Below are 24,170 nucleotides of genomic sequence, written 5' to 3'. Positions count from 1 at the left end.
TGCCTCACACAGATCGCCATCGGCAACCCGAGAGCCTATATGGTATCGCAGCCCGGCCCGTGTGAGGTGTCAGTAGCGAGGCAGGTTCTCCTCTCACCCCACCACTACTGCAACTCCTCAGAGAGCCAGATTTGAAAGAGTGTCATTGAGAAGGAGAGAATAAAAATGAGGGAAAGAATGTTTTTAGCATGTGATTGACAGCAGATTGGTTTTCTGGTGGAAAGGGTAAAGAAGGAGAAATGAGAGAGGTGTTGTAGAGCCTGTAGACGTAAAGACTGACAGAATGGACAGATACTATTTGGTATCAGATTTAAGTATAGTTGGTCTATTTCTCATGTCATAGTTAAATCAAACTAAGCTGTGGTAATGTCCATGTGGTAATGTCCTTGTCAGATGGTATAGATGTCAGATACCAGACACGTGTCTGGTTTGTCTGATTGACAGGATCCTTTGGGGACTGATTGGCACAGAGGTAATCCCTGGGAGATACACACACACACAACACAATGCTCTAAGGGGGTGAGAAGTGGGGAGCTCCTTGGGTTATTGATTACCCCATGAGCCAAGCCTATCGGGAGACACAGCTCTTAGACTAACAAGGAATCAATTAGTGTCTGGGGACACGTCGTGTGTGTGTGTGTGTCACGGTTTCCGTTAGCCGGTAATAGCCGGCTTATGGCCAATATATATTTTTTAAGCTGATAAATAAAATTTGCACCGGCCAATTGTCTGGGAGAGAGAAAAAAATCCCATAGCAAAATAATGCCTTTTAGCCTATTCATTGATGGAAATGCCAGTTGATGTAAATACATTTGACCAGTCATGCTTATTGGTCTATGGGTTAATTTCCATAATTTAGTGGAATTAAATTGGCATGTGTATATTTTTGTTAGTCGTTATGATTCTTATTTATCACACACGCACAGCATACAGAGCCCAGCATACAGAGCCCAGCATACATAGCGCAGCATACAGAGTCTAGCATACAGAGTCTAGCATACAGAGCCTAGCATACAGAGCCCAGCATACAGAGCCCAGCATACAGAGCCCAGCATACAGAGTCTAGCATACAGAGTCTAGGCATACAGAGTCTAGCATACAGAGTCTAGCATACAGAGCCTAGCATACAGAGTCTAGCATACAGAGCCCAGCATACAGAGTCTAGCATACAGAGTCTAGCATACAGAGTCTAGCATACAGAACCTAGCATACAGAGTCTAGCATACAGAGTCTAGCATACAGAGTCTAGCATACAGAACCTAGCATACAGAGCCTAGCATACAGAGTCTAGCATACAGAACCTAGCATACAGAGCCTAGCATACAGAGCCTAGCATACAGAGCCTAGCATACAAAGCCTAGCATACAGAGCCTAGCATACAGAGCCTAGTTTAAGCTGAACATCTTTGACAGCACGAGACCTGCAGCTACAGCTCCTGGTGCTGCTGGAGGGAAATGTGCTTTTATAAGCCCAATCATTGTGCAACAATTCTAACTGAAATCTCATGTTAAAAACAATTTTGATAGCATGATAAAAAAGAGATACTATTTTTATTTCTCAACTGGTATTTGAAGTGCACTTCCCATTCGCCATTCTAAGTGCCTATAATGGCAGGTAGGCTTCAGTGCGTCACACACCACTTTGCAATGAGCTGGAGGCCGTATGCATTTGGAAAACATATACTAAATAGTTTGAAACCTGAACATTATACTACATATTATGAGGCATGTTTACCATTCTTTAAAGTAGTCTAGCCAAAATAAGACCAAATGTGGATGCAATTATTTTATAAAAACTTTATGTTATTGAAACCAGTAACCTACAGTGAGCTCCAAAAGTATCGGGACAGTGACACATGTTTTGTTTGTTTTGTTTTGGGTCTGTAATCCAGCACTTTGGATTTGAAATTATACAATGAGCGAGTTTAAAGTGCAGACTGTCAGCTTTAATTTTAGGGTATTTTCATTCATAGTGGGTGAACCGTTTAGAAATTACAGCACTTTTTGTACATAGTCCCTTCATTTTAGGGGACAACAAGTATTGGGACAAATTCACTTATGTGTATTAAAGTAGTCCCATATTCCTAGCACGCAATAATTACATTATTTGCCATTCATTTTTAAACGGTTCACCTGATATGGATGAAAATACACTCAAATTAAGCTGACAGTCTGCACTTCATAGTCATTGTATCATTTCAAATTCAAAGTGCTGGATTACAGAGCCTAAACAAATAACAAATTGGGGTTAGTAGATTGACATAGGCTTGTGGTTTGGTTGTTCATTACTCGTCTTGTTGGCTGAGCAAAAGTAAATGTGGGAGTTATTCTAACATCTTTAAATGGAATTCGGCAAGAAGACCCACACCGTTCATCCTTGAGGTTCATGATTTGTTAAGATGAATTACTATAATTTAAATGTGATTTCTGTCATTCTGAATACCGTGGGTGGACGCCCTGATCATGTTACGTATGGGTTTGGTAAATTTCTCAAATGTCAGGTATCGCAGTGCTAGCTGTGCCACAAGAGATCCTGGTTTGATTCCAGGCTCTGTCGCAGCCGGCCGCGACCAGAAGACCCATAGGGCGGCGCACAATTGGCCCAGCGTCGTCCGGGTTAGAGGAGGGTTTGGCCGGCAGGGATGTTCTTGTCCCTTCGCGCACTAGTGATTCCTGTGGCGGGCCGGGCGCAATGCACGCTGACACGGTCGCCAGGTGTACGGTGTTTCCGCCAACACATTGGTGCGGTTGGCTTCCGGGTTAAGCGGGCATTGTGTCAAGAAGCATTGTGGCTTGGCTGGGTTGTGTATCGGAGGATGCACGGCTCTCGACCTTCGCCTCTCGCGAGTCCGTACGGGAGTGGCAGCGATGGGACAAGACTGTAACAACCAATTGGATACCACGAAATTGGGGAGAAAAAGAGGTTAAAAACATTCTCGAATGTCCAGTAAATTAAAATGCTGCCAGTCAAATGTCCGGTGCCACATTTTCCTCATGGAAACCCTGGAGTGTGGGTGTGTGTGCTACTGTAGAAGGAAATATGGTGTTTGTTTTTGTTAGCATACACATACTACACAGTATTCTTTGCCTGTGTGTGTGTCAAATGGCATTTGTGACTGGTTGTCTGTCTTGTGTGTCTCCACAGTATTGGCTCTCTGATGAGGCGGGTATTTGTGATGCGGACTGTCAGCATGGTGTTCCAGAGCTCCCTCCTGACCGTGCTGGAACCTTCTCCACTCATGAAAGGTGAGAGAAGACCAGACCGCACTCTGACCACAACTTGACTAGGCAGCATTGACCACGTTTACATGCGCACAGTATTCCAGATAGTAGCTCATATCCCGCTTAAGGTCTTGTTCGGGATAAGCTGTTTACATGCACCTTTGATATCCTGCTCACGAGTATCCCTGTATCCATGAATAAACAGAATATTCCTCATATGGGTTAAATGGAATAGTAACTGAAATCTGGACACTGACTGTAGGTCTATAACCTCTCACATGTAGAGTAATATAATATTAACTCCTGCAGAATTTCAGCATTTCTTACAGTAAAATTAGACAACAAATGTTAATTTTGTGTCTGGACAGGAGTGGAAAAGTCTGATTTCTTTCTTTTAGTATCTCTTGAGAAAATGTGAATGTGCGTGTAATGTTTTGTCTTTGACACTGTTATGCAAGCAGACAGTATTTCAACCACATAAAATATGCAGCCAAGACGAACTGTCTTATCAGAAAGTCTTATCAGAAACTTGTTTAGTTGTTTTCTTAGCTTTTCCTTTCCTTAAAACCGGCCAAACTGATGGCATTTGGACATTTTGCACAGGACCAATTGCACAGTTATTGTGTTTTCTCCCCGGTTCCTAAACGAAACAACTTTACTGGTGTTAACTAGATTAATGTATTCATTCTATTGAAATAAGAGATTATTCTGGTGAGCACTACTTTATTTAGTGTTCTGGGGCAACAAGTTATGACAGAAGCAAAGCTGCATGTAGGCTATCAAACTACAGTTTACAAACAAATGGCCTACCAAATGTCGGAAATTATAAGCAGAAACTTGATTTGAAATATCGGAAATGAATTATAGTAAATTATAAAATTATAAAATGATTATGGAATTAATAATGGTGGATGGAACTGCGCAGGTAGCCTACTTGTTAAGTGATTTGTTTGATAATCAGATAAAAAGATCATCACACAACACCATAGAATGCACAACACCCATGATATGCACAACTGAGCCTGAAAATCAACAGTAAATGGCATAAGATGTTTACATGCTACAGTATCCCATCAGCATATCCCAGGCATCTTATCTGGCTTTCTTATGACCGTGATACAAGCTTTTTGCGGTTATTGTAAACGGGATATGATGTTTATATGCGTCAACTCAAAAATAGAATACTTGAGTATCCCGAATAATAACGGGATATTGGTGTGCATGTAAACGGGGTCAATGTCATCAGTTCACTAACCATGGACATACACCATTGACTCTAACCAGCATGTCCTTTTCCACTGATCTAGACCTGTCCGTGTCTCTAGTCCCCCACAAGCCACATCTGTTTGTCTATCCGTAGCTCGACATCTTTCTTTCACCTTGTACAAAGTGGGAGCAGGAGGCAGGTGAATGTGTGACTGATGAATGAAGGCAGGCACCTCCATGTGACCTCACTGACTCACACAGGTAGTCAAGACTATTATGAACAAACCCACTGGGCTCGCAGATCCATCCGCTTTGCTACACATGATGGACTTTACTGGATACCCATCGTATGCATCTACAACGGCCACACTCTAACCCCCTGACCCCATRGCGAAACAAATAACACGTTGTGTCTTATGTTACCCATCCACATTTAGGCCTATACATAAATAAAAAATATATGTGTAACCCGTTCACATTCAGGCCTTCTTGATTGAACCTTTATTGAACCAGGTTTGTCTCGTTGAGATAGAAATAGATTTTTCAATAGAGACCTGGTACATAAGGCCTATACATACAACACACACACATACAGTGCTTTCAGAAAGTATTCATACCCCTTGACTTATTTCACATTAAGTTAGTCTCGAGGGCGGTAGGTAGCCTAGTGGTTAGAGCGTTGGGCCAGCTAGATCGAATCTGTCGTTCTGCCCCTGAACAAGGCAGTTAACCCACTGTTCCTAGGTCGTCATTGTAAATAAGAATTTGTTCTTAACTGACTTACCTAGTTAAATAAAGGGAAAATAAAAAATAAATAAGTTGTGTTACAGCTGCAATTCAAAATGGATTTAAAACAAAATGTATTACCCATCTACACACAATACCCCCATAATGTCAAAGTGAAAACATGTTTTTAGACATTTTTGCAAATGTATTGAAAATGAAATACAGAAATATATTATTTACATAAGTATTCACACTCCTGAGTCAATACATGTTAGAATCACCTTTGGCAGCGAATACAGCTGTGTTTTTCTGGGTAAGACTCTAAAAGCTTTGCATACCTGGATTGTACAATATTTGCACATTATTCTTTTTTTAATTCTTCAAGCTCTGTCAAGTTGGTTATTGATCGTTTCAAGAGACATAGATGTTTAAGCCGATTTAAGTCAAAACTTTAACTAGGCCACTCAGCAACATTCAATGTCATCTTGGTAAGCAACTCCAGTGTATATTTGGCCTTGTGTTTTAGGTTATTGTCCTGCTGAAAGGTGAATTTGTCTCCCGGAGTCTGTTAGAAAGCAGACATTTTCCTCTAGGATTTTGGCTGTGCTTAGCTCTATTACGTTTATTTTTATCCTAATAAAAACTTTTTGACAAGCATACCCATAACATGATGCCGCCACCACCATGTTTGAAAATATGAAGAGTGGTACTCAGTGATGTGTTGGATTTGTTCCAAACATAGCGCTTTGTATTCAGGACTTAAAGTTCATTACTTTGACTTTTGTTTTGCAAATTTACTTTAGTGCCTTATTGCAAACAGGATGCATGTTTTGAAATATTTGTATTCCTTCTGTCATTTAGGTTAGTATTGTGGAGTAACTATAATGTTGTTGATCCATCCTCAGTTTTCTCCTATCACAGCCATTAAACTCTGTAACTTTTTTAAAGTCACCACTGGCCACATGGTGAAATCCCTGAGCAGTTTCCTTCCTCTCCAGCAACTGAGTTTAGAAGGACGCCTGTATCTTTGTAGTGACTGGGTGTATTGATACACCATCCAAAGTGTAATTAATAACTTCACCATGCTCAAAGCAATATCCAATGTGTGCTTTTTATCTACTAATAGCTGCCCTTCTTTGTGAGGCATTGGAAAACTTCCCTAGTCTATGTGTTTGAAATTCACTGCTCGACTGAGGGACTACAGATAATTGTATGTGTGGGGTACAGAGATGAGGTAGTCATAAAAAAATATATGTTAACCACTATTATTGCACACAGAGTCTATGTAACTTATTATGTGACTTGTTAAGCACATTTTTACACCTGAACTTATTTAGGCTTTCCATAACAAAGGGGTTGAAAACGTATTGACTCAAGACATTTCAGCTTTTAATTTTTTATTCATTTGCAAACATTTCAAAAAACATAATTCCACTTTGACATTATTGAGTATTGTGTGTAAACCGGTGACACAACATCTCAATTTAAGCAATTTTAAACTTGGGCTGTAACACAACAAAATGTGGAAAAGGTCAAGGGGTGTGAATACTTTCTGAAGGCCCTGTATGTGGTGGAAGAAGAGGTGCGTGAAGAGGTCAGTTTACAGCGCTTTGAGCATCTCTCACAAACATCCCATTTTAATCGACTAAATTGAAGGAAAGCTGAAAGCAGAACAGAAGCTTTCTCAGTGACCTGTTTGAACCTATGTTGAGCTGTTCACTCTGGAAACCTCTGGAAATAGAGGTCTCCCTCTTTAGAGCAGGAACAATGATGTCAAAGATTAAAAAATGTTTTGCTGTAAAATTCTCAATATTACATGAGTGCCCCATTTTCTCACTCTGATACGCTGAGTTAGTGTCTCGCTCTCTGAATCCTGTGAAATGGAGAAGTCTTATTCTGCAAAACTCGACATCTCCGGTGAATAATTCAACGTCAGTGGGAGCTGAGAGACACTCTGTGTCGCCTGTGTTCTGCTGTCTTCTGAGAGGGAACAACTTGTTTGGGGGAACGCGAGGAGACAGCACCCCCCTCACTTCCACCTTTGTTGTCTCGGTTCAGCGACAGATCAGACTCCACTGATATACGCTGTGCCACTGAGCTCTCCTTCTCACACCATCCATCCAGTAGGGACTCTGAGTGAAAAGAAAGAGGCAAATTTAGATAACACCACTTTAAGACAGGATGCAGCAGGTAGCCTAGCGGTTAGAGCGTTGGGCCAGTAACCGAAAGGTCACTAGTTCGAATACCTGAGTCGACAAGGTGAAATATCTGTCGATGCGCCCTTGAGCAAGGCACTTAACCCCTAATTGTTCCAGGGTCGCTGTTGATAATGGCAGACCCTGGCCTTGACCCCACTCTCCAAGGGTCTTAGGGAGAGTGGGATATGCAAAAAACACATTCCCAATTCACATGTGTGAAATAGGACAAATATAAGCACCCATAATGTTACGCAATATTGTGTTGAGTTTGAGACAGTGTCAAGGCTGTTACTGTGTTTGCCCCTCAGGTATGGCAGTGTTGAGTTTGAGCATTCAGCACTTTCTGGGCGGCCTCATCACAACGCTCACCTTCACAACCATGATGCACTGCACACAGAGAGCGGAGGAGAGTGTACAGGTAAGAGTCACCCTCTACACACCTGTCAACCTAGAACATTGTTTCCCATGGCGAAGTCAGGTCCTTTATGTGAGAAACAAGTATTAAAGACAGATCTGAATTTTTTTCAGTGATATTAAATAATCACATACAGTTTAAGTCAGAAGTCTACATATACTTAGGTTGGAGTTATTAAAAACTTGTTTTTTAACCACTCCACAAAGTTAACAAACTACAGTTTTGGCAAGTCGGTTAGGACATCTACTTTGTGCATGACACAAGTAATTTTTCCAACAATTGTTTACAGACAGATTATTTCACTTATAATTCACTGTATCACAATTCCAGTGGGTCAGAAGTTTACATACACTAAGTCGACTGTGCCTTTAAACAGCTTGGAAAATTCCAGAAAATGATGTTATGGCTTTAGAAGCTTCTGATAGGTGAATTGACATAATTGGAGGTGTACCTGTGGATGTATTTCAAGGCCTACCTTCAAACTCAGTGCCTCTTCGCTTGACATCATGGGAAAATCAAAAGAAATCAGCCAAGACCACAGAAAAAAAATTGGAGACCTCCACAAGTCTGGTCCAAGCGCCTGAAGTTACCACATTCATCTGTACAAACAATAGTACGCAAGTATAAACTCCATGGGACCACGCAGCCGTCACACCGCTCAAGAAGGAGACGCGTTCTGTCTCCTAGAGATGAATGTACTTTGGTGCGAAAAGTTCAAATCAATCCCAGAACAACAGCAAAGGACCTTGTGAAGATCCTGGAGGAAACAGGTACAAAAGTATCAATATCCACAGTAAAACGAGTCCTATATCGACATAACCTGAAAGGCCGCTCAGCAAGCAAGCCACTGTTCCAAAACCGCCATAAAAAAGCCAGACTACCGTTTGCAACTGCACATGGGAACAAAGATTGTACTTTTTGGGGAAATGTCCTCTGGTCTGATGACACAAAAATGGAATTGTTTGGCCATAATGACCATTGTTATGTTTAGAGGAAAAAGGGGGAGGCTTGCAAGCCAAAGAACACCATCCCAACCGTGAAGCACGGGGGTGGCAGCATCATGTTGTGGTGGTGCTTTGCTGCAGGAGGGACTGGTCCACTTCACAAAATAGATGGCATCATGAGGAGGTAAAATTATGTGGATATATTGAAGCAACATCTCAAGACATCAGTCAGGAAGTTAAACCTTGGTCGCAAATGGGTCTTCCAAATGGACAATGACCGCAAGCATACTTACAAAGTTGTGGCAAAATGGCTTAAGGACAACAAAGTCAAGGTATTGGAGTGGCCATCACAAAGCCCTGACCTCAATTCTATAGAACATTTGTGGACAGAACTGAAAAAGCGTGTGCGAGCAAGGAGCTACAAACCTGACTCAGTTACACCAGCTCAGGAGGAATGGGAGGAAATTGCCAAAATTCACCCAACTTATGGTGGGAAGCTTGTGGAAGGCTACCCGAAACGTTTGACCCAAGTTAAACAATTTCAAGGCAATGCTACCAAATACTAATTGAGTGTATGTAAACTTCTGACCCACTGGGAATGTGATGAAAGAAATAAAAGCTGAAATAAATCATTCTCTCTACTATTATTCTGACATTTCACATTCTTAAAATAAAGTGGTGATCCTAACTGACCTAAGACAGGGACTTTTTACTAGGATTAAATGTCAGGAATTGTGAAAAACTGAGTTTAAATGTATTTGGCTATGGTGTATGTAAACTTCCGACTTCAACTGTATATCCCTTGATTTTGGTGAATGTGACTGAGGTAAGTACAAATGTCTAACATCATCAGTACATTGGGGCGGCAGGTAGCCTAGTGGTTAGTGCGTTGCACTAGTAACCGAAAGGTTGCAAGATCATTACATTTACATTTACATTTAAGTCATTTAGCAGACGCTCTTATCCAGAGCGACTTACAAATTGGTGCATTCACCTTATGACATCCAGTGGAACAGCCACTTTACAATAGTGCATCTAAATCTTTTAAGGGGGGGGGGGGGGGTGAGAAGGATTACTTTATCCTATCCTAGTATTCCTTAAAGAGGTGGGGTTTCAGTGTCTCCGGAAGGTGGTGATTGACTCCGCTGTCCTGGCGTCGTGAGAGGAGTTTGTTCCACCATTGGGGGCCAGAGCAGCGAACAGTTTTGACTGGGCTGAGCGGGAACTTACTTCCTCAGTGGTAGGGAGGCGAGCAGGCCAGAGGTGGATGAACGCAGTGCCCTTGTTTGGGTGTAGGGCCTGATCAGAGCCTGGAGGTACTGAGGTGCCTTCCCCTCACAGCTCCGTAGCAAGCACCATGTCTTGTAGCGGATGCGAGCTTCAACTGGAAGCCAGTGAGGAGAGCGGAGGAGCGGGGTGACGTGAGAGAACTTGGGAAAGTTGAACACCAGACGGGCTGCGCGTTCTGGATGAGTTGTAGGGGTTAATGGCACAGGCAGGGAGCCCAGCCAACAGCGAGTTGCAGTAATCCAGACGGGAGATGACAAGTGCCTGGATTAGGACCTGCGCCGCTTCCGTGTGAGGCAGGGTCGTACTCTGCGGATGTTGTAGAGCATGAACCTACAGGAACGGGCCACCGCCTTGATGTTAGTTGAGAACGACAGGGTGTTGTCCAGGATCACGCCAAGGTTCTTAGCGCTCTGGGAGGAGGACACAATGGAGTTGTCAACCGTGATGGCGAGATCATGGAACGGGCAGTCCTTCCCCGGGAGGAAGAGCAGCTCCGTCTGCCGAGGTTCAGCTTGAGGTGGTGATCCGTCATCACACTGATATGTCTGCCAGACATGCAGAGATGCGATTCGCCACCTGGTCATCAGAAGGGGAAAGGAGAAGATTAGTTGTGTGTCGTCTGCATAGCAATGATAGGAGAGACCATGTGAGGTTATGACAGAGCCAAGTGACTTGGTGTATAGCGAGAATAGGAGAGGGCCTAGAACAGAGCCCTGGGGACACCAGTGGTGAGAGCACGTGGTGAGGAGACAGATTCTCGCCAGCCACCTGGTAGGAGCGACCTGTCAGGTAGGACGCAATCCAAGCGTGGGCCGCGCCGGAGATGCCCAACTCGGAGAGGTGGAGAGGAGGATCTGATGGTTCACAGTATCGAAGGCAGCCGATAGGTCTAGAAGGATGAGAGCGAGGAGAGAGAGTTAGCTTTAGCAGTGCGGAGCGCCTCCGTGATACAGAGAAGAGCAGTCTCAGTTGAATGACTAGTCTTGGAACCTGACTGATTTGGATCAAGAAGGTCATTCTGAGAGAGATAGCGGGGAGCTGGCCAAGGACGGCACGTTCAAGAGTTTTGGAGAGAAAAGAAAGAAGGGATACTGGTCTGTAGTTGTACATCGGAGGATCGAGTGTAGGTTTTTTCAGAAGGGGTGCAACTCTCGCTCTCTTGAAGACGGAAGGGACGTAGCCAGCGGTCAGGGATGAGTTGATGAGCGAGGTGGGTAAGGGAGAAGGTCTCCGGAAATGGTCTGGAGAAGAGAGGAGGGGATAGGGTCAAGCGGGCAGGTTGTTGGGCGGCCGGCCGTCACAAGACACGAGAATTCATCTGGAGAGAGAGGGAGAAAGAGGTCAGAGCACAGGGTAGGGCAGTGTGAGCAGAACCAGCGGTGTCGTTTGACTTAGCAAACGAGGATCGGATGTCGTCGACCTTCTTTTCAAAATGGTTGACGAAGTCATCTGCAGAGAGGGAGGAGGGGGGGAGGGGAGGAGGATTCAGGAGGGGGGAGAAAGGTGGCAAAGAGCTTCCTAGGTTAGAGGCAGATCATGTTGAATTTAGAGTGGTAGAAAGTGGCTTTAGCAGCAGAGACAGAAAGGAAAATGTAGAGAGGAGGGAGTGAAAGGATGCCAGGTCCGCGGGAGGCGAGTTTTCCTCCATTTCCGCTCGGCTGCCCGGAGCCCTGTTCTGTGAGCTCGCAATGAGTCGTCGAGCCACGGAGCGGGAGGGAGGACCGAGCCGGCCTGGAGGATAGGGACATAGAGAATCAAAGGATGCAGAAAGGGAGGGAGGAGGGTGAGGAGGCAGAATCAGGAGATAGGTTGGAGAAGGTTTGAGCAGAGGGAAGAGATGATAGGATGGAAGAGGAGAGGGTAGCGGGGGAGAGAGAGCGAGGTTGGGACGGCGCGATACCATCCGAGTAGGGCAGTGTGGGAAGTGTTGGATGAGAGCGAGAGGGAAAAGGATACAAGGTAGTGGTCGGAGACTTGGAGGGGAGTTGCAATGAGGTTAGTGGAAGAACAGCATCTAGTAAAGATGAGGTCGAGCGTATTGCCTCCTTGTGAGTAGGGGGGGAAGGTGAGAGGGTGAGGTCAAAAGAGGAGAGGAGTGGAAAGAAGGAGGCAGAGAGGATGAGTCAAAGGTAGACGTGGGGAGGTTAAAGTCGCCAGAACTGTAGAGGTGAGCCGCCTCAGGAAAGGAGCTTATCAAGGCATCAAGCTCATTGATGAACTCTCCAAGGGAACCTGGAGGGCGATAAATGATAAGGATGTTAAGCTTGAAAGGCTGGTAACTGTGACAGCATGGAATTCAAAGGAGGCGATAGACAGATGGGTAAGGGGAGAAAGAGGAATGACCACTTGGAGAGATGAGGATCCCGGTGCCACCACCCCGCTGACCAGAAGCTCTCGGGTGTGCGAGAACACGTGGCGGACGAGAGAGCAGTAGGAGTAGCAGTGTTATCTGTGGTGATCCAGTTTCCGTCAGTGCCAAGAAGTCGAGGACTGGAGGGAGGCATAGGCTGAGATGAACTCTGCCTGTTGGCCGCAGATCGGCAGTTCCAGAGGCTACCGGAGACCTGGAACTCCACGTGGGTCGTGCGTGCTGGGACCACCAGATTAGGGTGGCGCGGCCACGCGGTGTGGAGCGTTTGTATGGTCTGTGCAGAGAGGAGAGAACAGGGATAGACAGACACATAGTTGACAGGCTACAGAAGAGACTAAGCTAATGCAAAGGAGATTGGAATGACAAGTGGACTACGCGTCTCGAATGTTCAGAAAGTTAAGCTTACGTAGCAAGAATCTTATTGACTAGAATGATTAAGATGGATAGCGTACTGCTGAAGTAGGCTAGCTGGCAGTGGCTGCGTTGTTGACTTTGTAGGCTAGCTGGCAGTGGCTGCGTTGTTGACACTACACTAATCAAGTCGTTCCGTTGAGTGTAATAGTTTCTACAGTGCTGCTATTCGGGGGCTAGCTGGCTAGCTAGCAGTGTTGATTACGTTACGTTGCGTTAAAAGAACGACAGTAGCTGGCTAGCTAACCTAGAAAATCGCTCTAGACTACACAATTATCTTTGATACAAAGACGGCTATGTAGCTAGCTGTGTAGCTAGCTACGATCAAACAAATCCAACCGTTGTACTGTAATGAAATGAAATGAAAATGTGATACTCCCTGTGGAGCGAAGCGGAATGCGACCGGGTTGTTGAGTGCGGAAGTTCTATTCGGTAGACGTTGGCTAGCTGTTGGCTAGCTAGCAGTGTCTCCTATGTTAAGGACGACAAATAGCTGGCTAGCTAACCTCGGTAAATTAAGATAATCACTCTAAAACTACACACTCTAAACTACACAATTATCTTGGATACGAAGACAGCAAAGACAACTATGTAGCTAGCTAACACTACACTAATCAAGTCGTTCAGTTGAGTGTAATAGTTGCTACAGTGCTGCTATTCGGTAGACGGTGGACGTTTGCTAGCTGGCTAGCTGCTGGGCAGATAGCAGTGTAGACTGCGTTAGGACGACGTAATACGATAATTACGCAATTATTTTTGATACAAAGACGGCTATGTAGCTAGCTAAGAAGAAATTGCTAAGATTAGACAAATCAAACCGTTGTACTATAATTGAATGTAATGAAATGTAATGAAAAGTTATACTACCTGCGGACCAAAGCGCAAATGCGACCGCTCGCTCCAACCCGGAAGTGACAATTTCCCCATATCCCCGAGCTGACAAGGTAAAGATCTGTCATTCTGCCCCTGAACAAGGCAGTTAACCAACTGTTCCTAGCCCGTCATTGAAAATAAGAATTTGTTCTTAACTGACGTGCCTAGTTAAATAAAGATAAAGTGATCTTTACCAAAAAACTGAACTCCATTGGTTACATTTTTGTCGTCAACGGACAATTATGTTCAACTTCAAATCATGTTTTAAAAGGTAAAGTCATTCCTTGAGATGTGTCAGAAATCAAGTGCTATTTGTCATGGGGATGCATTTGCTCAATTGTTAACATTTTTGCATGTGGCCCAATCTTTGAAGCTATGCACACATTTACAGAGTGAGGCTCTCATCCTTTTACCTCCACTTGGAGGAGATGATTTTTATATAAGAAGACAAAATTCTCTGAAACCCGTCGGCCTCTGGAATGGTCTGATATGTTAGCGAGCAAAATGGAAACTCCTGGAGTTAGATTATATCCTACGATGTCAACAGGCAGGACAGGTAGCCCTCCTCACAGAAACAACACCCACCCTTCAGCTGGGACTAACAAAGCCATTTTCTTCTCCTAGCTAACTCTCTCTCCCCTTTTACATATCTATATTTCCCTCTCTCTCCCCCTCTTCTTTGACATAACTTATTTTGTCCTGTTTAAACTGGGCCATCGCTGCCTGGAGGTGTTCTGTTCGCAGCCTCTCAATCGTCACTCAATCAATTCTGAAGGGGACGAGTTACCACAGTTCTACCAAGGAGTCGTTGACTAGGAAAACTACGCCAAGGAGGATACAGGGCTGTATCTGGGCAATTAAGGAAGAAAAACGTAATGAAACATAATGAAGCTAATAACCTCTGGGGTTAATTTGAAATGTTCTCATGACATTGACACATATAGCTACCTTTTTAAGGTCATATCCAGTGACAGAAAGCTGATACCGTGAGTGCTTGTCGATGACCCAGGAGAGAGAAACTGAATCCTTTTTACAAGTTAGCCCGAATAAAAGGTCTTGACTTAACTCAGATCTACAGGCGCTCAGACTGTGTGAAACCAGCTGAACCCAGAAATGTGCTCAAAACTGAGACCCAGCAAAGATGCCTGGGAAATGTCTCCTTGGCAGCTCACCTATTTCGTCGCCGGTGACATTTTCCGAGTCAGGTAACTGGCTAAATTACAATTAGCCACACAGGAGCTATGTTACATGGCGTCAAAGGCACAACTAAGGAAGACCTTGTCGCCTTTTCACCGCCCCAAAGTTCTAATGATCTAAGTCATCTGCTCACCATGATCACTCCCTCCCCTTATTGATTAAGATCCATCTCACTTTGATCATGTGGATTAAGGGATAGCCAGAACTGTACTGATAACTATGCATGCCACAGCGGATGTCTTAGTGGTTTCTGCTGAAATTAATCCATTCAGTTAAGAGGTTAGCAGTTTACATTGTTTCATTTGTAGAGTCTTTGTCATACACCTGAGTGTATGGAATAGGGTTGCCATTGTGTGAACATTTAGGTGTCAGTGGAGGGTGGAGACCCATGGAGATGCGTTGGCTATGTTGCCTTGTTGTGTTGCTGTGGGCCTGAGAGGTGGAGTCTGGGATGTTAGGTAATCTGTGTTGGTGTGGTGTGGCCTCTAGTTTTTTCTCTCTCTGAGCTYGTCCCTACCTAACCCTCTCCTCTTCTCTCTACAGGCCACCCACTACAGTTTCCTGTCCACTCTGGAGGTACTGGGGAAGCTGATGTTCGGTGCCCTGGCAGGGGGCCTGGTGGACTGGGTGGGTTTTCCCACCGCCTTCCTCCTTTTCCTGGTCCTCTCTGCCGGGACAGCCCTCCACATCTGGAAGGCCACAGACACAGGGGCGCTCAGGGAAGAGCCCAAGTGATCAGCTTTTTGTTCTAGCCCTTACTAACACATCAGATCAAGCTACTCAAGGGGTCGATGATCAGTTGAGTCGTTGAACAAGGTGTGTGAGTGTAGGGTTGGAACAAAAACCTCCACACCCTATAGATGTCCAGGACTAGAGATGGTGATCACTGAGATTGAGGAGGAGGAGGAAGTGTGTTGCATGAGTGCGAAGCAAATTCTGTCGTACGTCGGCGTCCTAGAAAAACTCTCACTTTTTTAAAACATAAATTGAACTTTTCACAGAACATTCCACTCCATGTTCTGTGAAAGATTAATGAATCTAGTACTAATATAAGTAATTCAAAAAGCCTTGTGAATTCCCATTAATATATGGCAACAACAACATTGTTTCAGATTCCTGAAAAGTGAACTTTTTTATACAAGATTTTTCCAGGACACTGATGAGTAGCTATATTGAGTTGGGGGGATTGGATCAGTAGCATAAGGGATAGGGAGGGAAATAAATAAATGGGAAAGCTGTTAAGGGGTTGTTGGAGGACATACAGTACCATCTGAGCCATTTTCATATTTGCCAAGGCTGCAGTAAAATTTAATCCAGCAGTTATACTTAGCCATTGATTAGCCAGCGATGAAGGTTATATATATGTCATATCAGTTTCCTTTTTGAACTTGTTCTGTGGTGACATTTTTGAATGAATCCCTACTACCTCTTATCAACACTGTAAGATACGCAGAAGAAGCTAGTGAGCTGTAAAGTACAACATTTGCTAGCTAGCGTGCAATTTTGATTAGAGGTAGCTAGCTTGAACCATTACTCTGCTAGCCTAGGTTAGTTGTTAGCGCAATTAGAGAACCAGGTCAGACTTTATTTATATAGTCCGGATTTTAAATCTGTAGATGCTCTACAGATGGTCATACTATCAACAAACTATCTGTTGATAAGCAACTGCTTGCTATGGTTACTGTTAGGTGTAGGGTTAGGGTTAAGGTTAGGGTACGGTCTAAGCTTAGGGTTATAATAACGGTTTAGGTTACAGCTAGGGTTAGTAGATAGTTAGTTGAAATGTTACTGATGGTCTATATCTACAGATGGACTATCCAAATAAAGTATTACCGAGAACAGTACTGTAGCCTTACATTTTGTATGGTGGTTAGTTTTCCAAGATTGGCAACAAAAAAAATGAAAAATATATATTGTACATTTTTATGAATTCTGGGGGGAAATTATATTTATATGTAATTTTTCATAGATGCTGGTTGTTTAACTACCTGCTGATATTGCTTGTTTGAGTTGTTAAATAATGTGTAAAGTTCTTAAGAATAACACACACCTTATCTAATCACTTTTTAGTGGGCTTGAAACATACAGCAGTTGAAGCAACTTAGATTGTGGTGCAGTTCATTCGACTGGTGAGAGGCGTCTACTGGCAAAAGGACTGAAATATTCAACCAATGCCTCACACTGATTGAATACCATCTGTCTTTTGTTTACCGTGTCACACATTGTGATGGCTGAATTACAATATAACAGATAGTCACAGGGATGAAAATCACAGGGGACAAGCCAAAGGGATGACAGTTCACAGAGGTGGCATAGTGACACTAGGCCTAGGCAGTTTCAGGTAGGGACAGCCGTGGGGAGATAAAACCAGAGCAGCCATGTTATGAACTGTCATGATCAGCAAGGTCACTTTGACCAATACAGCCAAGTCCACACTAATGTAAAGCACCTGTTGCAAAGCACACCCCTGCCTCTGACACATGCTGAGAGATTGTCACTAAATAAAGCTGCTGCCCAAATGTCATATCCTGTAATAATCCTCTACCTGAACGTACCTGTTTTTAATACCGTCACCTTGGCATCAGTCTAAAAAAGAATCATAGTAAACACCTGTACATTTGAAAGATAGAAGCATAAAGTTAATATATCATACCGGTTATATCCAGTGGACTGAATGGGATTGAGGCTAGCCATTGTTGGGGACATTACACCATGCCAAATCTTGGGACACAATTATGTTTTCCTCACACACGTCTCTCATATATCCACACCCTATGTCATTTTGGATAAAGATCTCATTACATCAGGGTCCTCCTGATAACCATAGCTCTTTGTGTGTGTGTGTGTATGTGTGTGTGTGTGTGTGTGTGACTCCATCTCTCTCCTATACCTCTCCCCTTGCTCCATGCAACACACCCTCCACATTCTAGCTACAGCATTGATATTTCTCAGAAATCACAGGTGGTATTGGCATTTTCAACACACATTGATCAGGTTTGGTTCTCTGTCGGGGAATCAAAACACAGGTGTTTGGAACAATGACTACATGAATGACCATTTAATCAATAGACCCATTTAAATTCTAACGTAACATCGAGCGATGATGTCGCGTGTTCAGTTTTCCTGCAGTACATCACTGTTGAGTATTACATTGCCTAATTTGTCTGTTTCAAGTCAGTTGTAATCCGTGTATTTGCTACAGGTGTTATGTATCAGATTAGGGAAAACCCAACACTTGTCTTCATCTGTACAATAGGTAACCTGGCAGAAAATCCAGATAACCCCTACCAGCCCAATTTTTTCCCCTTGCCAGTTAAAAGGGCATGGCTTAACACACTTCCCAGATCATTTAATATATGATTTTGGAAAATGATACAGATACAACAAAGATAAATGACACGAAGATACATATTCATTCGACTCCCTTGAATGTGAGACAGAGTATCCTGATGAATCGCTTCAGTTCAATCAATCATACAAAGGCAGTTAACCCCTTCAAGTCCCTGGCCCCTTGTCTTCTCAGAGTTGATGATTTGCTACAGCACTGGCTGATGGACAGACATGTAATTATGGCATCGTTAGAGAGGGCTTTTCACAACACCCTGAACACTGTGATGCGGCCCTCAGCCAACGTGCCACGACAGGTTGTCTATGAGACACAGAGGGGGTTATGGGATGGAGTAGTAGTAGAGGGCAGAGGAATGAAGGGATGGGGAGGTGGGGTGCAGAGAGGGGTGGTTTGAAACATGGGGCGTCTTCTGCTATGGCCCTAATGGCTCAAACGAGGTTGTGAGAGAATAGGGTTGAGGCCAGGGATGGGGGCGAGAGGGGCCCACGACCCACTGTGAAGTGAATCAAGCACAACACCATATGAGCTGGCAGCCTGTCACATCTCCACCCATCAGAAAGGACTCTATAGGACCCTCTCTATTGGACTTTTCCCTACAGACCAGCTTCTATCACTTTATACAGTAGTACTTCAGTATATGAACTAACTCCCATTACCAAACACATCACCATAGACAGCTAAGATAACTAGGTGTTTGGTTTTACATACACCATAGACCTGAGATTACATAACCCTCGTGGCCAGGTACGCTCGATCAGATCAGTGGACAGTGTCTGCTGGTTTCTTGCTACAGGTGTGGATGGACAGTCATTCATCATGCGCAGGAATGTGTTTTCAAATATGGAGAGCAGTGAAAAAGGGAGGTTTCCTCTCACTAACGTATAGAGATTTATCAAAACAAACATATGTAGGTAACTCTTAAAAAGACATTGACACAGGCAATCCTCTTTACCTGGATACCTACTTAAAAAAAATAAACAATGTTAATTTGGATGCAGTAATTGCAGTGTTTACTGCAAAAATATCTACAGTTGAACTACAAAATGATGGCACTATTGCAGTTACAAAAGTGAGGATGCAGTAATTATAAAATGTTAATTGATCTTTTGCTTCTGGGCGTGTAACTGTGTGCCCCTTATTCTGTCCAATGAGGTATTTTCAGAAAATATGTCCGTTAACGTGTCCATTAAAGGGGCAATCTGGGATTCAAACAACAACAAAGCGGTTACTCCACCACTGGAGAAATGTATCCACTTTCCAATTCATAGACAGAGCAATGGATGCAAGGTCTGACCATCCACAGCTGTGGAATGTTGCGTTTGGCGAGCCATCATCGGCCTGCAATCTCAGTCTAATCTTCTTTGATTGTAACTGCCAGTGAAAGTTTTCACTTTATCTCTGATTCAGTCTTATTACTCAGAGCAATAGATCTTCTCACAACCCTGCTGAGAACTGATCACTGATCATTTTGTCTTCAGTAATGTTTCAGTAATGAACACTCAAGCGGCATATTCTTTCATCTGTTTGATAGGCTATTAATAGATTTTGTTTTCATGGAGTCGATTAACTTCTTTGGGACTGGGGGACAGTATTGAGTAACTTGGATAAAAAGGTGCCCAGAGTAAACTGCCTGCTACTCAGGCCTGGAAGCTAGAATATGCATATAATTAGGAGACTTGGATAGAAAACACTCTGAAGTTTCTAAAACTGTTTGAATGATGTCTGTGAGTAAAACAGAACTCATATGGCAGGAAAAAACCTGAGAGAAAATCCAACCAGGAAGTGGGAAATCTGAGGTTTGTAGTTTTTCAGGTCATTGCCTATCAAATATACAGTGTCTATGGGGTCATATTGCACTTCCTAAGGCTTCCACTAGATGTCAACAGTCTTTAGAACCTTGTTTGAGGCTTCTACTGTGAAGGAGGGGGGGGATGAGAGCTGTTTGAGTCAGGGGTCTGGCAGAGTGCCATGAGCTCAGTCTCGTGCGAATTCTCTGGTTGAAACATTATTGAAGATTTATGATAAAAACATCCTAAAGATTGATTCTATACTTCGTTTGACATGTTTCTACAAACTGTAATATGACTTTTCGTCTGAACTTTCGCCTGGACTTGCCCGCACCTCCTGACTTTGGATTTGTGTACTAAACGCTCAAACAAAAAAGGAGGTATTTGGACATAAATTATGGACTTTATCGAACAAAACAAACATTTATTGTGGAACTGGGATTCCTGGGAGTGCATTCAGATGAAGATCATCAAAGGTAAGTGAATATTTATAATGCTATTTCTGACTTCTGTTGACTCCACAACATGGCGGGTATCTGTATGGCTTGTTTTTGTGTCTGAGCGCAGTACTCAGAGTATTGCATGGTGTGTTTTTTCCATAATGCTTTTTTGAAATCTGACACAGCGGTTGCATTAAGGAGAAGTTTATCTATAATTCCATGCGTAACATTTGTATCTTTTAGCAATGTTTATTATGAGTATTTCTGGAAATTGATGTGGCTCTCTGCAAAATCACCGGATGTTTTGGAAGCAACACATTACTGAATATAACGCGCCAATGTAAACTGAGATTTTTGGATATTAATATGAACTTTATCGAACAAAACGTACATGTATTGTGTAACATGAAGTCCTATGAGTGTCATCTAATGAAGATCATCAAAGGTTAGTGATTAATTTTCTCTATTTCTGCTTTTTGTGACTCCTCTCTTTGGCTGGAAAAATGGCTGTGTTTTTCTGTGACTAGGAGCTGACCTAACATAATCGTTTGGTGTGCTTTCGTCGTAAAGCCTTTTTGAAATCGGACACTGTGGCTGGATTTACAACAAGTTTATCTTTAAAATGGTGTAAAATACTTGTATGTTTGAGGAATTGTAATTATGGGATTTCTGTTCTTTTGAATTTGGCGCCCTGCAATTTCACTGGCTGTTGGTGAGGTGGGACGCTACCATCCCGAATATCCCAGAGAGGTTAAGCCATGACACAAGATACCAAATTAATTGATGATGAAATATGTAGACTACAGTGCATTTGGAAAGTATTCAGACCCTTTCACTTTTTCAACATTTTGTTATGTTACAGCCTTATTCTAAAATGTTTTTTTTTTTATCCTCATCAATCTACACACACAATACCCCATAATGAATTTGAATTTTTTGAAAATATATTAAATATAAAAACTGAAATATGACATTTACGTAAGTATTCAGACCCTTTACTCAGTACTTTGTTGAAGCACCTTTGGCAGCGATTACAGCCTCAATTCTTCTTGGGTATGACGCTACAAGCTTGGCACACCTATATTTGGGGAGATTCTACCATTCTTCTCTGCAGATCATCTCAAGCTCTGTCAGGTTGGATGGGGAGCGTCGCTGCACAGCTATTTTCAGGTCTCTCCAGAGATGTTCGATCCGGTTCAAGTCCGGGCTCTGGCTGGGCCACTCAAGGACATTCAGAGACTTGTCCCGCACTCCTGCATTATCTTGGCTCTGTGCTTAGGGTCGTTGTCCTGTTGGAAGGTGAACCTTCGCCCCAGTCTGAGGTCCTGAGTGCTCTGGAGCAGGTTTTCATCAAGGATCTCTCTGTACTTTGCTCCGTTCATCTTTCTCTCGATTCTGACTAGTCTCCCAGTCCCTGCCGCTGAAAAACATCCCCACATGCCGCTGAAAAACATCCCCATATGCTGCCACCACCATGCTTCACCGTAGCAATGGTGCCAGGTTTCCTCCGGACATGACGCTTGACAGTCAGGCCAAAGAGTTCAATCTTGGTTTCATCAGACCAGAGAATCTTGTTTCTCATGGTCTGAGAGTCCTTTAGGTGCCTTTTGGCAAACTCCAAGCGGGCTGTCATGTGCCTTTTACTGAGGAGTGGCTTCCGTCTAGCCACTCTACCATAAAGTCCTGATTGGTGAAGTGCTGAAGAGATGGTTGTCCTTCTGGTAGGTTCTCCCATCTCCACAGAGGAACTCTGGAGCTCTGTCAGAGTGACCATCAGGTTCTTGGTCACCTCCCTGACCAAAGCCCTTCTCCTTCGATTGCTCAGTTTGGGCAAGCGGCCAGCTCTGGGAAGAGTCTTGATGGTTCCAAACTTCTTCCATTTAAGAATTAAGGAGAACACTGTGTTTTGGGGGACCTTTAATGCTGCAGAAATGTTTTGGTACCGTTCCCCAGATCTGTTCCTCAACACAATCCTGTCTCGGAGCTCTACGGATAATTCCTTCGACTTCATGGCTTGGTTTTTGCTCTGACATGCACTGGCAACTATGGGACCTTATATAGACAGGTGTGCCTTTCCAAACCATGTCCAATCAAGTTGTAGAAACATCTGAAAGATGATCAATCGAAACAATTTCGAGTCTCATAGCAAAGGGTATAGCATTTTTTTTTTAAACTGTTTTCACTGTCATTACGCGGTATTGTGTGTAGATTGATGAGGAAATGTTAATTTATTCAATTTTAGAATAAGGCTGTAACGTAACAAAATGTGGAAAAAGGGAAGGGGTCTGAATAATTTCTGAATGCAATTGTTTTGTTTGTCAGTTCATTGACCCGAAGCCAAGGTTATGGGACATCAAAAACCTGTTCCCAACTTACTTGAATTTTATATGGTATTGCGGTGAAACCTTTTGAGTTTAAGTGAAACTGCTACATTTCTCAATTTATACTAATCAATTTAAGCCATTGATGATTTTTAATGGGTGACAGACAAATTCTTTCATTTCTTCTTAAGTAATTGTATTTTCATATTTTGTAGCAGAGCCGCGATGAGTTGGTTATAATTTTGTATTGAGCATGCACCGCCATACACTGTTAGTTGCTTGTGTGACATAATTTTACAGTTCTTGTTTACAATGTCCTTCATAAAAATTAATCTTCCCGTAATTGGATAGGTTTTTCCATCTCCATGGTTTCAAGATTCTATATATTTTGCAACATTTGATATGAAAGTTAATAGTTGCAAAATTGCTCAACTTTTCCAGGATATGTACATCAACTTCACCATCCACCCATTTAAATCGAGAGACCACATAGCAATTTAAAGTAATCCGTAATATAGTACACTTATCATAGTTGGGTTTTAGTCCAGAGAAACTGGAGAAATTATCCAGTTCCTCAATGAGGCCCTTCAAGGTTGAAGATTAAGGACTCCAGAGAGAACTTGAATCATATGCATACATTGATACTCTAATTCCTTAATTTTTGGTCCCTTAATAATGTTATCTTTAGATTTGATTGTTAAAGCTAACAATTCAATGGCCATAATTAATACTGTATGTATGGTGACGGAGGGCAACCTTGTTTTATGCCTCTTGACACTTCAAAGTTCTCAGATGTAACCATTATAATTGTTTTATATAAATAATTGCTGTACATGACTTTTACCCATCTTGAGAGATTCTCTAAAGATGAAAAAATCCAGGCACTTATAAAACAGATTCTAGACATACTGTATCAAATGCTTTCTTAACATCTCCTATAAAGATTATACCTGGTTTCCCTGCATTCTCAAAGTTTCCCATTATTTCTAGTAGTTGTCTAATATTGTCTCCAATATATCTTCCTTTTAAGAATCCTGTCTGATCGTGATGAATAGTGTCCTGTGAGGGGGCAAGTGCCCCTGTGCCCCATATGGGCATGACGCCTCTGCTATCTCATTGGAATATTCATGCAGATTAGAGTACACCTCTAAAAATAGCTGACTGATTATGTTGGCAGAGAGTACAGATTCTATATGGAAATGACTTCTGTACAAATTAAATGACTATGGAATGTAATACTCTACTTGAATGCATATATTCCACTAGTACACACGGTACAGATACCAGGATCTGATTTCAAGTCTGAAGATTAAACTGAGAATCCACGATATGATGGTGCCACGAGCAGCAGGATGAACCGAAGATATTGCAGATGAGTTCCATGCAAGACGCTGTACTCACACAGAGTATTTGCACATGTG

The 24,170-nt window shown here is 42.9% G+C and overlaps 1 protein-coding gene across 1 annotated transcript in view; it reads left to right on the top strand.

The window, feature by feature from the left end:
• The window catches only part of LOC111975190 (major facilitator superfamily domain-containing protein 3-like), a 48,342-nt gene extending 24,637 nt beyond the window's left edge, over nucleotides 1–23,705 (top strand). The window contains exons 3-6 of the mRNA XM_070446829.1: nucleotides 2,931–3,013; nucleotides 3,145–3,245; nucleotides 7,660–7,769; nucleotides 15,396–23,705. Of these exons, the coding sequence (XP_070302930.1) occupies nucleotides 2,931–3,013; nucleotides 3,145–3,245; nucleotides 7,660–7,769; nucleotides 15,396–15,587 (486 nt within the window). The 3' untranslated portion in view covers nucleotides 15,588–23,705. The remainder of the gene's footprint in view (nucleotides 1–2,930; nucleotides 3,014–3,144; nucleotides 3,246–7,659; nucleotides 7,770–15,395) is intronic.
• The last annotated feature ends 465 nt before the right edge of the window (nucleotides 23,706–24,170 follow it).

This window comes from Salvelinus sp. IW2-2015, linkage group LG15 (assembly GCF_002910315.2).
Source record: "Salvelinus sp. IW2-2015 linkage group LG15, ASM291031v2, whole genome shotgun sequence".
Classification (NCBI taxonomy): Eukaryota; Metazoa; Chordata; class Actinopteri; order Salmoniformes; family Salmonidae; genus Salvelinus; species Salvelinus sp. IW2-2015.
This window is presented reverse-complemented; position numbering and strand designations above follow the sequence as displayed.